This window comes from Cardiocondyla obscurior, linkage group LG04 (assembly GCF_019399895.1).
Source record: "Cardiocondyla obscurior isolate alpha-2009 linkage group LG04, Cobs3.1, whole genome shotgun sequence".
In the NCBI taxonomy this organism is placed as follows: domain Eukaryota; kingdom Metazoa; phylum Arthropoda; class Insecta; order Hymenoptera; family Formicidae; genus Cardiocondyla; species Cardiocondyla obscurior.
In genome coordinates, this window is record NC_091867.1 from 10,456,949 (window position 1) to 10,470,053 (window position 13,105).

General features: G+C 43.3%; 1 protein-coding gene across 1 annotated transcript in view; it reads right to left on the minus strand.

Moving 5' to 3' along the window:
* The window catches only part of E23 (Early gene at 23), a 104,984-nt gene that overhangs the window by 16,052 nt on the left and 75,827 nt on the right, over positions 1–13,105 (minus strand). Inside the window, exons 3-4 of the mRNA XM_070655257.1 lie at positions 1,625–1,785; positions 533–702 (exon numbers count right to left, since the gene is read on the minus strand). Coding sequence (XP_070511358.1) covers positions 533–702; positions 1,625–1,785 — 331 coding nt within the window. The remainder of the gene's footprint in view (positions 1–532; positions 703–1,624; positions 1,786–13,105) is intronic.

Below are 13,105 nucleotides of genomic sequence, written 5' to 3' on the forward strand. Positions count from 1 at the left end.
GCTCCCAGCCCGATGAATTTGCATTCCCGGCGATCTTTGCGTACACGGTGTCCTCCTAATTCCCGCTTACTCGGCGGCGTGGGCCGTGATGAATATCGAGTGAAAGGCGCGCGCGCGCCTCGGCCGCCTTGGCACGGCCGGTTCTCGGATTTTCGTGGAAAATGAGGAAACGTTACGCTCGTTTCTGCGTTTTGTCCTCTTATTTCGGGACACGCGTACAGAAATGCATCCACAGCAACTGCTCCCGCTTTTATCACGGCGTGCCTTCTTTTCCCGTTGTTTATTTTATTGCGCAAAACTTTTTACTCTCTTTTTTTTTTTTTCTTCTTCTTCGTAACGATAAGTTTTGCACGCGAAACAATTATTTCACTTTTACAATTGCGTGACAATTAACCGATCGGCGCTTTATCGACGGCCCGTTTGATATTCAGAAATTGATCAGCTTGAAAGGCGAAGGATTAAAATTTTGAAACTACCGCGTCGCGTATTTCGAATTAGGATTATTAGGCACGATAATTATCGTCGAACTTACCTCGAGGGTCTGTCGTAAGGTGAGGTCGGGGAAAAAAATATCCTGCTGTTGAACGTAGCATATTCTTCTGCGCCATCGTTTCGTGAGCCTCTCGCGATTCAGCCAGATCTCACCGCCGTCCACGCCGACGCGACCGGACAAGCAGTTCAGCAATGTTGTTTTACCACAGCCTGCGTAACAAATATGTCAGACAAAAATTTAGCGCCCTCCGAGTGCTGGACGTGCGGACGTGTTATATATTTCGGTAAATATCTCTCGCACAGTTGCGCCGAATTAGGTGTTCCTTGCGCGTTCGAAAAAAGCGCGCTATCAGCGCATTTGATAAAAATATCTTTAAAATAGAATAAGACGAATAATAAAATTAGTGAAACATATTATTTCACGGTTTCAAGATATCTCGGCGAAGAGGTTACGATTATTAAAAATGCCGAATACGTTTTACTGGGTGAATTTATGCTAGACCCTTGCATGCGACGCGATGCGTTGGAAAACAACCGCGAATGGACTTTCTCGCCGCGGCGATAAATATTCCAGGCGGAATGAAATTGCAGGGCCTGGGGTATATTTCGCCGGCGCGCACATAAAAGCGGTTAAAGATAGAAGCGCAAACTTAATTCCGCCGCGACGTCCACGCAACGCCGTCCGCGATTAAGGCCCGCAAGAAATAATGCGATACGCGAAAGAGCATTCGAAAAGCGCTGAGCAATTACGTCGGGGGTCATCGGTGGGACGGGACGAAAAAGTAGGATCATTACGGAGACGTAATGGCCGAGAATAAACGAGATCCCGTGAGTTGTTTTGCTACTAGCGTTTCGACCGATTAAACGTATACGTAACTTTGCGCGTTTTATTTTCGAGATACCTTTTAAATCGATGCATTAAAGCGCGCAAATCGCTAATTAATTTCAACGGCAGGCAACTATTCCGAAAGATACGAGACCTTATCGCGCTCGGCGGATAATCCGGCAGTGTAAAATATAATTTTTTAATGAATATTTCATCGTTCGCCTGAAAGGAAAATCCTAATTTTTTTTTTCGGGACGCGTATTGTTCTCGTCAAATGTAGCTGATATCGCGTAGATAGAGTTGTACCTGAAGGGCCCATAACGGCCAATAATTCGCCTGGCTTGACGACTCCCGAAACATCTCTGAGGAGCACTCGTTTCTCCTTGACCACCTGCAATCCTCGGAAGATTAGCTGCACCGGGCGAGAATCCAGCGGGCACACCAACTGCAGCGCTGAGCTTTCCACTCTGCGAACATAAAAATATCGTACCTTTACTATAGATTCACGTCGCTTAATTTCCCCGCATTATTCTACGAAAAATTTTTTCTTATACTCGCGCAAAAAAATATATCCGATTAAAAAAGAAAAGATTCTCTTTTCTTCTTTTTTTTTTCTTTTTAATAATCATATTTACGCTTTAAATTAAAATTCAAGTAGAAAAATAAAACATTTTCGACACAGAACCTTTAAAGCGCGATTTTTGACGTGACTGTCGTAAAAGTCCCCAGTTAACGATAAACCATAAACCGTAGATTCCCGGCGAAATTGTGGAATTATCACCGACGCCGAACGTGCTAATTGTGCTCTCTAGATCTAGATTGCCGCACCAGACGTGCGACGTTAATACAAAGAAAGTAAAACAAAAAAAAACAAAGAGAGAAGCCGTTGATTGTACGTCGAGACGCTTTTATCGGGGATACAAAACGTTAGCGAGATTAACCCGAATTTAATGCCTCGCGAGACATTCGCAGCTTGTCCCCCATAAAAATTCACTTTAGCGCGAGTCATCGGGTAGGCGAATTTCGGCGGTCCATGTCGTGGGATCGACAGCGCGGAGTCGTTAAACCGTAGGTTTCTAGACGGGCGTTTGCGCTCGGCAAAGCTTCATAATAACAATGACGTCTCATGGGAGTTATTTCGCGATGGCAATTAAGCCTGGCGTGCGTTTGCGCCGAGAAATGCGCGTTTCGCAACGTCGGATAGACTCGCGACGACGACGTTCGAAGAATCTTTCTCTTTTTCACCTGTCCGGCAATTACGTTGTTTTCTTTTTCTTTTTTTTTGGGGGGGGAAACTTTCCGAACACGAATAAGTATTAATTATTTCGTCAGGGTAATTATACAAAATAATTGCCTTGTAATGAAATAAAATTGCATCGACAAATGCAGCGGGGCTTGAATATTTCGTACGTGTACGTACGAGACGTCGAGTGCTCACGTAAAATTACGTCATTCTGCGTTCGTTTCGTACGATCAAATCGTTACGTCGTATCCGTGATTTTTTTTTTTTTTCTTTTTTGTTATCGTTATTTACGTTCCGGAAATAGCGGTAGCGAACTCGAGATGATAAGAGCCGCTTGCGTGAAACGCGCACGCAGCCGTTCGACCGATGATACGAACATTCACGCGTGACAAGCGTTCGCCACGAAAAACTCATCGCGGTACGGAGAAGAAACACGTCATCCGTGACCGCGGCGATGACGGAGCACCGGGGAAATCGGGAAGAAACTAAGCCAAGAACGCGCTCGAATCCGCGGTGCACGCGAAAAAAAAAAGAAAAAATAAAAAATAAAAAAAAAGAAAAAAAAGAGAGGGTCGTTGAACAACGGGCTTCAGATAATAAATTCCCGGCGTGGCGGTGTCACGTCATCCCCGGGTTCGTTGAACCTGCCCGCTCGTTGCATGTCGGTACCCAAAGGGAAGAAAGAGCAGAACGGAGGGGGAGGTAAAGATGCGAAAGAGCGAGAGATAGAAGAAAAAAGACGTTCATTGTTCATTCAAAATTCAGCATATCTTTTCAGGAAGTCGCTTTCGATTACAAAGCGTCTCCGTGTACGACAGCTAGTTACCGAAGACAGATTTCACTTATCACTTGTAAGACACAAAGGGTAAAATATATAAAAAGCGTCTTGTTAATATTACATTTTTTAATTTTATTTTTTTTATTTATTTTTTTTTTAATAATAGAATACATTTTTTAAATACTTTTAAAGATTCTTTTTGAGCCTTGGAGATTTAAATATTCCTCATTAAGAGTATTAAATTTTAGTATATAAATAAAAACGATAAAAATTATTACGCAAATGTGTATTAAATATATATTTTGAACTTTATGTCCGATCGATTATTAAAATTAATTTTTTTCCGATGAGAAGACATGTTTTTCAAGAACGTCGTCGTGCTACTTTAATTTAGACACGTATTATATTTAGGTGACGTTATGTATAAATCTGCCACGTAACGATATTTCAAAGAAAAAAAAAAATTATTGACACTCAAAACGACATTTAAACGAGTGCCACTGTCTCTTCTCATTTTTCAGACATTTCAGTCTGTGACAGTATGACGACGTTCAAAAATTCAATATATATATATATATATAAAAAAAAGAAATAAGCGCGGAGAAACAACGAAAAGAAGAAATGAAAAAAAGGGACAACAAAAACTAAGTAAAAAGCAGTAAAGAAGCTCTCGAGACGATCAAAGCGACGAGAAAAGAAACGAGAATTTCGTCCGTCCGAATGATATTTATTACATTTCTGCCTCCGGTAACCGTTGACCCATCACCCCTCAATTTATTCGATGCGCGAACACGTTCGTTGTGAAAAAGAAAAATTCCCCGGTATTCGCTAAAGCGCGTTAAATCCACGAGATCTCCAATTCGGTCGTTGAAGAGATGCGCGATTTTCCTAAGCCACGGATGCAAGGTTCGTCGTCGCCAAGCCGCGTTATTTTGTACGCTGAATCCGAAGGGGTTGCCGCGAAGCGTGACCGTTCAATCACGCGTGAATGATTGCGCGAATTAATTTCACCACCTTGTCGCCCACTAGGGCCGCCAGCTCGGCTCTGGATTTCGCGACGACGGCGGTACTTTTGACCGGCGGTGACGGCCGGTTTACGCCCTACCCGTCGCCGCTTTACTTTCAGACATTTTTATATCTGCTCTCTTTCTCTTGGGTGCCGAGCCCGGGGTCGCGCGCGGGGTTAAGTCTCGTTGAAGGAAGTTACAAATGCACGCCAAATTAATCCTACGCGGGTTCGTCGACCCGACCGTGGCGCGCCGGCTTTTTTTATATTTTTTTTTTTTCGCTATCGCGCGCCTTTTCCGCTTTCGCACGCGCGAAACGTGACGCACACGGCGTTTATTACGAGAACCCTGTCGTCTCTCTCCCGGGTTGATGATTAACTTCGAGTGCACATTACGTGGAACAGCACTACAAAGAAGTAGTTTCAGTAGTGAGCCTGAACGCAGAAGCACCGATTCCGATTAAATGTTATCGAAACAAATTGAAATACGCGAAATTGCTAAAGGCCGATTTGATTAAAACTGTTTGTAATTTGTCGCAGGCGATACGGCAGTTCTGCATTTAGACTTTCTGAAAAATTGCACGTTTTTTTATTTAAGTCTCTTTATTTTAAATAAAGTAACGTAAAAGCTTTTGATATTATTAAACATTGATTTATTGTTATATAACAGCTAATAGCCTGAGAGTTATTTTATTAACACGTTTTTATATTCTACGTTGTCTAAAGTGTATATATAAAAAATCAGTGGGCAGCAGAACGAAACTGTTTCCCCATCGTTCAATCTCTCCCGCTGTATTCTTTTTATCATTTTCACGGTTCATTATTAAGTAGAGGTCTCTCGGGTTAATTCCCGCCGAAGTAAGTTGAATTCACCAAATTAACCCTGCCTGAGTTCGTTGAACCATTACGAAGATACATGCGTAATTAATAATTGGACCCCGCATCTCCCGCGATCGTTTCTTATAAGTAAAACGCACCCTCGCTGAGTACTTAGTACATGCAATGAATTATATTTACCGCGATGCAAATTATTACCGAAATTATTGGACAAACGGGAGGGTAATCTTAATTTTGTAGGAAACTAAGAATCTCCCTGCTAAAACCTCAAACTGCAGAGGTTTCGCGAGATTCATATCATGTAAAAAAAATAATTACACTTATGAAAATTATTTTCATCTAGAGGATAAAATTGTCAAAATATTTTATCAATTTTTTATTTTTTTATTTCTTATTTTTTCCACGCGAGTAATTATATTTTTCTTCCATTTGAATCTATTTCCAAGACCGCCACCGTATTACCGTGAATTTTACCCTGAAATTATAATCAACGCCGGAGGGGGCTGCCTTCGTTTTAAGTTATCTCATCGTACGAACTCGAGCTCGAAGCAAGCGCGGAAGAGTTCATCAACTCGATGGCGAACGACACAATGTAGTGTAAATCAGATCGGAGAAAGTCGTAACCTCAATTAATTAACCCCGGCGACACGGTAGTGACTCGTTCGCAGGGTTCGTTGAACTCCGGGCGGGCGATCGAGCTTGTCGAAGGGCACTTGGGCTGCTCACCTGATAAGATCGCTAAATAAACTAACGAGCTGATCGACGTGTACCGAGAAGTTCGAAATTAATCCGAGCTATCCACCCTCGCGACGGGATAATAGATCGCTAGGCGACGGATATATAAGACGATCGCTCGACGATCGTCCCCATCGAAACTAAGACCACCCTCGAAAGACGATATCCGACGCGAGGAGAGAAGCGCGTCTTACAATTAGACCCGAAATCGCCGGCTGTGCCTCGAGTATCTCGGAGGTTTAGGATTCGCGATTGATAAACATTTTTGAGACGGAGAAACCGTACCGCGACGCGCGCGTGAGCGAGAATGACGCAAGCTCCGAGCTGGGTGCCGCCTCCTTCTTTTATGTGAAAAGCGTCTAAAGACCAACGCGCAACGAGCTATCTCTGTGGCTATCTCGGCCGGAAAGTGGGACGGCACGGTATGTCCAGCTCTTCTCACGAAGGTTTTATCACCGCGCTATCGCCCATAGTCCGCAATAACCGACGTAGTAGAAAGTATGGGTGCCTCGTAGCTCAGCCGGTCTCGTGATCAGATAACGTGCAATTGTATGCAGATCCGCGTGTATACGGTCCATCGTGGATTTTACAATTTTTTTTCTTTTTCTTTTTTTTTTTTCTTTCCTTTCTTTTTTTACGTCTCGTTTTACATCTCTTCGCTGCTCCTCGCGGAAACGGCGCGTGTCACGGGCGCGGCGTGCCTTCGCGAAAACTTTTCCAACGAAACTTTTACCGAAGCGCGCGACATCCCGCGATTCGAGGATATTGCGCGCCGTTCTTTTGAACTTTCTCGAGGCTTCGGGCGTTTATAACACCCGAGCCTTCGTCTATTTATTACGTCACGCTGCGCGAAAAACTTTTTAGAAACTCGCGGAGAATAACACGCACGGTCGGATGAAAAATGTATTACAAAATGGCAAATGATTCAGTTTAATTTTTCTCCCATATCGTGTATTTTATTTTAGCATTTTAATAATGTTTTGTCGAATAAAAACCAAACGGCGGAGTCGCTGCTTTTCAAATCAAGAAATTTGATATCTACGTCACGGGGCTTGGTACGTTTTGAATTTTGTCGCTCGGGGGATTCATTTTGTAATTTCATGGGAAAAATGTTCGTTTCAATTGCAACGTGTCACGTTACCGGCGACTTTGACAAACAAAATTTAAAGAGAAATAAATGATTTATTTTTTAAAAAGTTTTAAGGAACCGTGTTTTCAGACAAGAAATAAATTTTAATAAAGTTTTAGTCGACATACATATGTCCGTCTTGATTGTTTTGTCTTTCTTTCTTTCTTTTTTTTTCTCCTTTTTTTTCTGGCGCTTTTGACGGAAAATGGTTTTATGACTGAAAACGGGTTTCAATTTTTATGACTGAATTTTATTCAAATAAAACGAACAATTTTTCTCGTTTTTGATGCGTTAACCGAGTTTGACTGAACGTTCAGGTCAAACGAGTTGCACGCATACGCGTACCGAGGCAGCCTCGTTTTCGTTTAGTTCGCGCGAAACGAAACGAAACGGGTTTTCTGTAGTATTCGTTACCCACGAGATTCTCCGCAAGACGTAAGCCGTAAGTTTGTTAGCAAAGAAATTCTGGACGATCGAGATAAGTAAATGAGGAAGAAAAGTTCTCATTGCGAGAAACAAATTAATTTTCTTTCCCCAATAAATCCACTAAATTTTTAGGACCCTTATTAAAATTAACCCTCATTACGTAGAAGAAAAAAAAAAATCTACCTCGCTCACATACTTTACATAAACCGCATACACTTACATAAATTAAGTACGTTAATTAATTAATCAAAATACGCGTTTGGTTCAAGTTAAAACTCCACCTTCAAGGATCAGAAAGTTCAAATTCAGGACGTCAAGGTTCGCGGTGTCGGAAGTCGTGAGTCCGGTGGGAGGGAGGGAGGGGAAGGGAGAGTTTCCTTTTATTTTTCCTTCTTTCTTTCGGAGATTACGCACCGGAACGCGGACGCAGAATCGCCCATTCGCATCGCGGAGTGAAAGACTCAGAAGATCCGCGGTGCGGACAAAGCGAAAAATTTTTTCTTTTCTTTTCCTTTTTTCACGCGATTCGACCGAATCGCAGCGGCGAACGTTGCCGCAATGACGCGCAACAGTGGACAACGGTGCAACGCGCACCGAGGCGCGACGCCGGTGCGTATCGCGGTCCGTGCCCGCGGCACGGCTACGTGCCGAGCATGAAGGAGAGTAAACGCAATAACTGTATCTCTGGTCCAGGGGGTCACTGTTCCACGGCTGCACACGCCCGGCCGTACCTCGCCTTCGTTCGCTGCACGCGGCTTCCAATGCGCGAAGCGGGCGTTAGAGCCGGCCGGCCGGCCGGCCGGCGCGGCGATGCCCCGAACGAGAAAGAATCGTCGCGCCGGGTGCAATCTGCATGTACCGTTTACGTCGAGATCTCCGCTTCCCACCCGCCTCCCCCCCCCGGCACGAATAGATTCTTACGCGAGCGAGATAATTTCGCGGGAATATATCCGCGTACAAGTCGAGATGACACGATCGTCAAAGAGGCCTTTCTTTGATCGTAAATATATTACGGTTCTATATTATACTCAGATTTGTTTGCGCCGTGGAACTGGACAAAGTTGCGATATCGTTTTTCACGTTATTAGGGAAGTTTCCGGTATATTTTTTGATATATGTACGTCGTGTGTGTATGCGTCACATGTATGGGTAATTGATTTAGTCATTTAATTTGTTTCTGCAAAATGTAATTAATTATAATTTTTTTTTTTTATTGTTACGTAAAATCTTCGCATGTTCGAGCTTAAAGACACGCTTATTTATTATCGGTGGATAAAAAGAATAATAATTTTCCCGTTAGAATTGAATGATTGTTAATCTAGATTTCGAGAGACATGACATCATTATTGCGAAAATGTAAACACGTCTAGGAAAATACGAGAGTGGAAAAGTTGGCGGAACGCTCCAATATCCATCTAATTCACGTTCTAATTCGATAAAAACCTGTCGGCCATTTACTATCCGCAAGGGGGAAAAAAAGAAAAAAGAGAGAGAGAGAGAAAAAAAAAGGATATAGCGGCGGTATCCGTATGCGATTGCAACGCTACGCCCAACGAATCGAAATGTCAAGCCGTCGCGGTAGCTTGAATTCGTTTCGTTTGGTAAGCGGATTAAATATTCTTCGCGAGAAACGACGATGACGCACCGCCAAACACCGTAAGCGCTGCCTACAATGCGCCCACGCTCCTCAAACCCACATATTTACGTGAAAAAAAAAAGAAAGAAAAAAAAAAAAAGAAATTGATTTCCCGGTAGATCGGTGGAAACCACTTCAGCGCAAGTAGCTGTTGCATTGGAATCGTACTCCGTATCATATTCTGCATTCTCATGCAAGAATCGAAGTTAACGAAACACCAATTGCCAATTAATGCTCTTTTTTTTCTCCTTCCTTTTCCTCCCTCGCTCATTCAATTCCCCCCCTCGCGCGTCGACTTCTTCTTCTTTTTTTCATTTTTTTAATTCCCTCTCGGTGTCCGATAAAATTCCTGAGGCAGATAGATAAAGCGAGGACGTATCGACCGGTCAGTAATAACATCATTTTCGATATTGATTGTTGGTGGAGCACAATAATACTATTATCGAGTTATCATTTCGGATAATATAGGAAAGTAGGGAAGAGAAAATCGCCGGGAGAGAAATTCGCCGGAGCGAAGAGAAAATAATTTTACGCGCGGAGCATTGTATCGGCCGAATAGATCTCGCTTCACGTGGGATTTAAAATCGTTGCTATTGCTTATTGGCAGCGAGTAGCTGCATTTCTTTACCGACTTCCGCTATGCGTTAGATATTTTCCTCTAGCAAAAATCGCATTTAGAACACTTGGTGGAAAAGAAAAAAAAAGAAAAAAAATGTAAGACAATCTACTTTTTTTTTTTTTTTTTTTTTTTTTTTTTTTTTAAGATACGTTTGAACGGTAAAATTAAAATCACCCTGGAGATAAGAAAAAAAGTTCTCTTTCCCAATATTCCCCGAGAAACTAAAGATTCGCCCGGATATTGCATTCGCTCGCGGAGACACCCGGCGCGCTCTCCGGCAATTATCTAAAATTTACCAAATCATCGGCGGACTCGCCGATCGATTCGGGAAGTTGTCTACTGGGGTTCCGAGAGGTCACGTCGTTTCCGGTTGACAAAGTCGTTAGAAGTGCATCTGCCAGAAACTAATTGAAGATCGAAGAGCGTGTATTCGCGGGAAGAAAAAAAGAGAGAGAAAAAAAAAAGAAAAGAAAAAAAGAAAAGATGAAAGAGAAAAGAAGAGACAGAGAGAGAGAGAGAGACAGGGAGATAGGCAAAGATGAAGAGAAAGAATTGTCGAAGTACTTGCGACAAGAGGAAAGACAAAAGAGAAGTTTGAGAGCGGGGAAGAGAAGAGAGAACGAAAGAGAGCCCGAGAGAAGTCGTTTGCCGCCGTCGCAAGGAGGGAGCGAGAAGAAAAAAGGGAGGAGAACGAGGATGATGCGGAGGTAGGAGAGAGATAGCGAGCGTTGCCAAGAATATCCAAGGGCCGATGACCTGTGACACAGTCGTATATATACTTAATATGATCGCTCGACGTCGAACTTGCGCATAGATATGCCGGTGTTGCGCGCGTACATATTTATACGTCTCCGCGCGACGTGTGCGTGCGCGTTGCGTATGCAAAATCGCGAGTTATCATTCGGCAATTAATCGTCTCCTCGCAACTGTTGCGCGTATATTTTCGCGCCCGAATGCAAGATATAATTGCTGTTGTTCGCCTCGACGGGCACTCGAAATTATCGGAACGCTTGTGTAAAAAAAAAAAACGCACCGAATGACATTTCTTATTCTTAATTATTATTCGCTTAATTATACGATACGAGGCTGTACTTCAATATCCCTGGCTAGGGTCGAAAGTCTATAGTGTACACGATGTAAATGATTTTTTTTTCTTTCTTTCCTTTTTTCAATACTCGCAGTGAATTTTTGAGCGCGGTCGAAATACGAAACGTGCATCAGAAAATATAATTACGATAAAATATATCACGTATTTATATTTTTTAATATAAAAATGTGATATATTTTGAAAATAATCGCTTGCTTTTGTTACGAAAAATTAAATACACGTACGCGTTTCATTATTTTACATTAATATTATAAAAATGTTTGATTTTCTTTTTACATTTTAATCTGTAATAAAAAAAGAAATATATAATAGATACCTATATCAAAATGATATACATAAATCGAGAAGAAGCAATTTAAGTTTGACGATCATTATTTCGTATCGCGATATTAATCGCGAGAATAAACTCTCGATAATTAAAAATTATACGCTGCACATTTAATACGTTTTGCATTTGGCAAAAACTTTTTCTTAAAGAACATTACATTCCGAATAATTTCTTATATTACGAACTTCGCAACCGTCGGACTCGTACGTATATATATATCCGAAGATATCGCGGAATTATCAATTCTGGGGTACACTCAAAGGTCTTTCAATTTCAAATGCGCAGTTCAAAGAACGAAATACTTCTTAGAAAAAGTCGTAAAGCTGCAATTTAAATTTCGAGCACTTGAAATTTATTTGAAACGGCAACGAGAGGAAGCGCTCTCGTTCTCCCTGTACGTCTTGAATAATAATAGGGAGAAAAAAGTGCACGAAGAAGCTGACGATTATCGTCCATTTTTAATGCACCCCGCCCTCGCTAATTTACCCCTTAAACACAGGTTTTGCGTAGCCCTCGAGGCCGAGTAAGGTTTTCCTACAATTTCGCGAGGTCGCGTGACATTCGCGAGGACCATGGGCGAAGATTCAATGAGCCATTGTGTCGCGGGGCGAGCTTCGTCGGCCGAGCGCGACGAGATCGTCGGCGTCTCGGCGTCGGCGTCATACGTGTTCGCGTCGAGAGCCGTCGCGCGGGTCGTCGCACGGAAAGTCGATCGTTCTCCTCGGCGGGGGACGGTTTCACCGCGCGGTGAAAAATTCTCCTTCTCTCTCTCTCTCTCCCTCCGTGCCCTTCGCCTCCTCTTTCCCTCTTTCTTTGTCGGTCACGAAATCTTTCTTTCTCTCTCTCTCTCTATCTATCTCCGTCTCTCATCGAGTCCCCCTTTCGAAGCTTGGTGAACCGCGGTCCTCTCCGCTCGCTCCGTTCCTTCTGCGGTCCTTCTGGAAGCGGAATCGCCGAGCGGAGTAGCCACCGTAAATCGCGCGCGCACGTCAAGTACCCAAAGGATCCCCCTCGTAACGGTATTTAATCCCTAACCGTAATTTACGGCGCCGCAACGGCGGCGCTCGATCATTTTCGGCGGGTCCGTTCTGCTTTTTCTTCCGCCCCGCGCGCAGCATCCGTCAGTCGCGGGGACCCGGGACCCGTTCGACCTTAATTAAATGCACTTAAGTCCGTGCCGCTTAACGTGTCACGCTCTCTTCGAGAAACCGATTTCATTGAATTCCCACCGTGGTACGCGCAATTGAAGCTGCCGTTGCTCCGGGGTGTAACAATCGAGACATATCTCGACGTCTGGCAAGATAAATATTGTCCCGGAAAATCCTACGGTGATTGAAAGCGGCTTTGCCGATCGTTCAACTCTGAAGAAATCACACGCGGAATAAAGAACGTAAGACATACGTAAACACAGTCCCCTTCTATAAATATCGTGCTCGCTTTGCTGAAAACGTTTCTAGTATCGCTTTATCGCGCCGCCATCGCGACAAGGCACACATAATCAAAACCGTGTGCAATTACACAGAAACTTCGCCAAGTTTATAATCAAAAGTAGCAAATTTACAACTCGAGATAAACGCTCAATATTTCTGCCAAGTGCCTTCCCGTCTTAAGATAATTAATTAAGAAGAGATAGTAAAAAATTAATTAATCCAACGTGCAACGTCCCCGACCCTCCCCTCCGCTCCCTCTCCTCCCTCCCCCCCCTCATCAACCTCCCTCGATTATTTTAGTTTCAAACTTTTTCCGAGTTCGGTTTCTAATATTTATGAGCGAAAGCTGGACTCGGTGAGACACCTCGGCGCACGCACAGCGTCTAATTAGAAATTGATTTCGACCCGTTCGAATACGTTTACGAGCTTAGGGCCGCTCCCCCAGCAAAAGGGAATTCGAAAACGGTATCGTTCCCCATTCAGGTCGACGAGGAACGTCGGACGTTACCCGC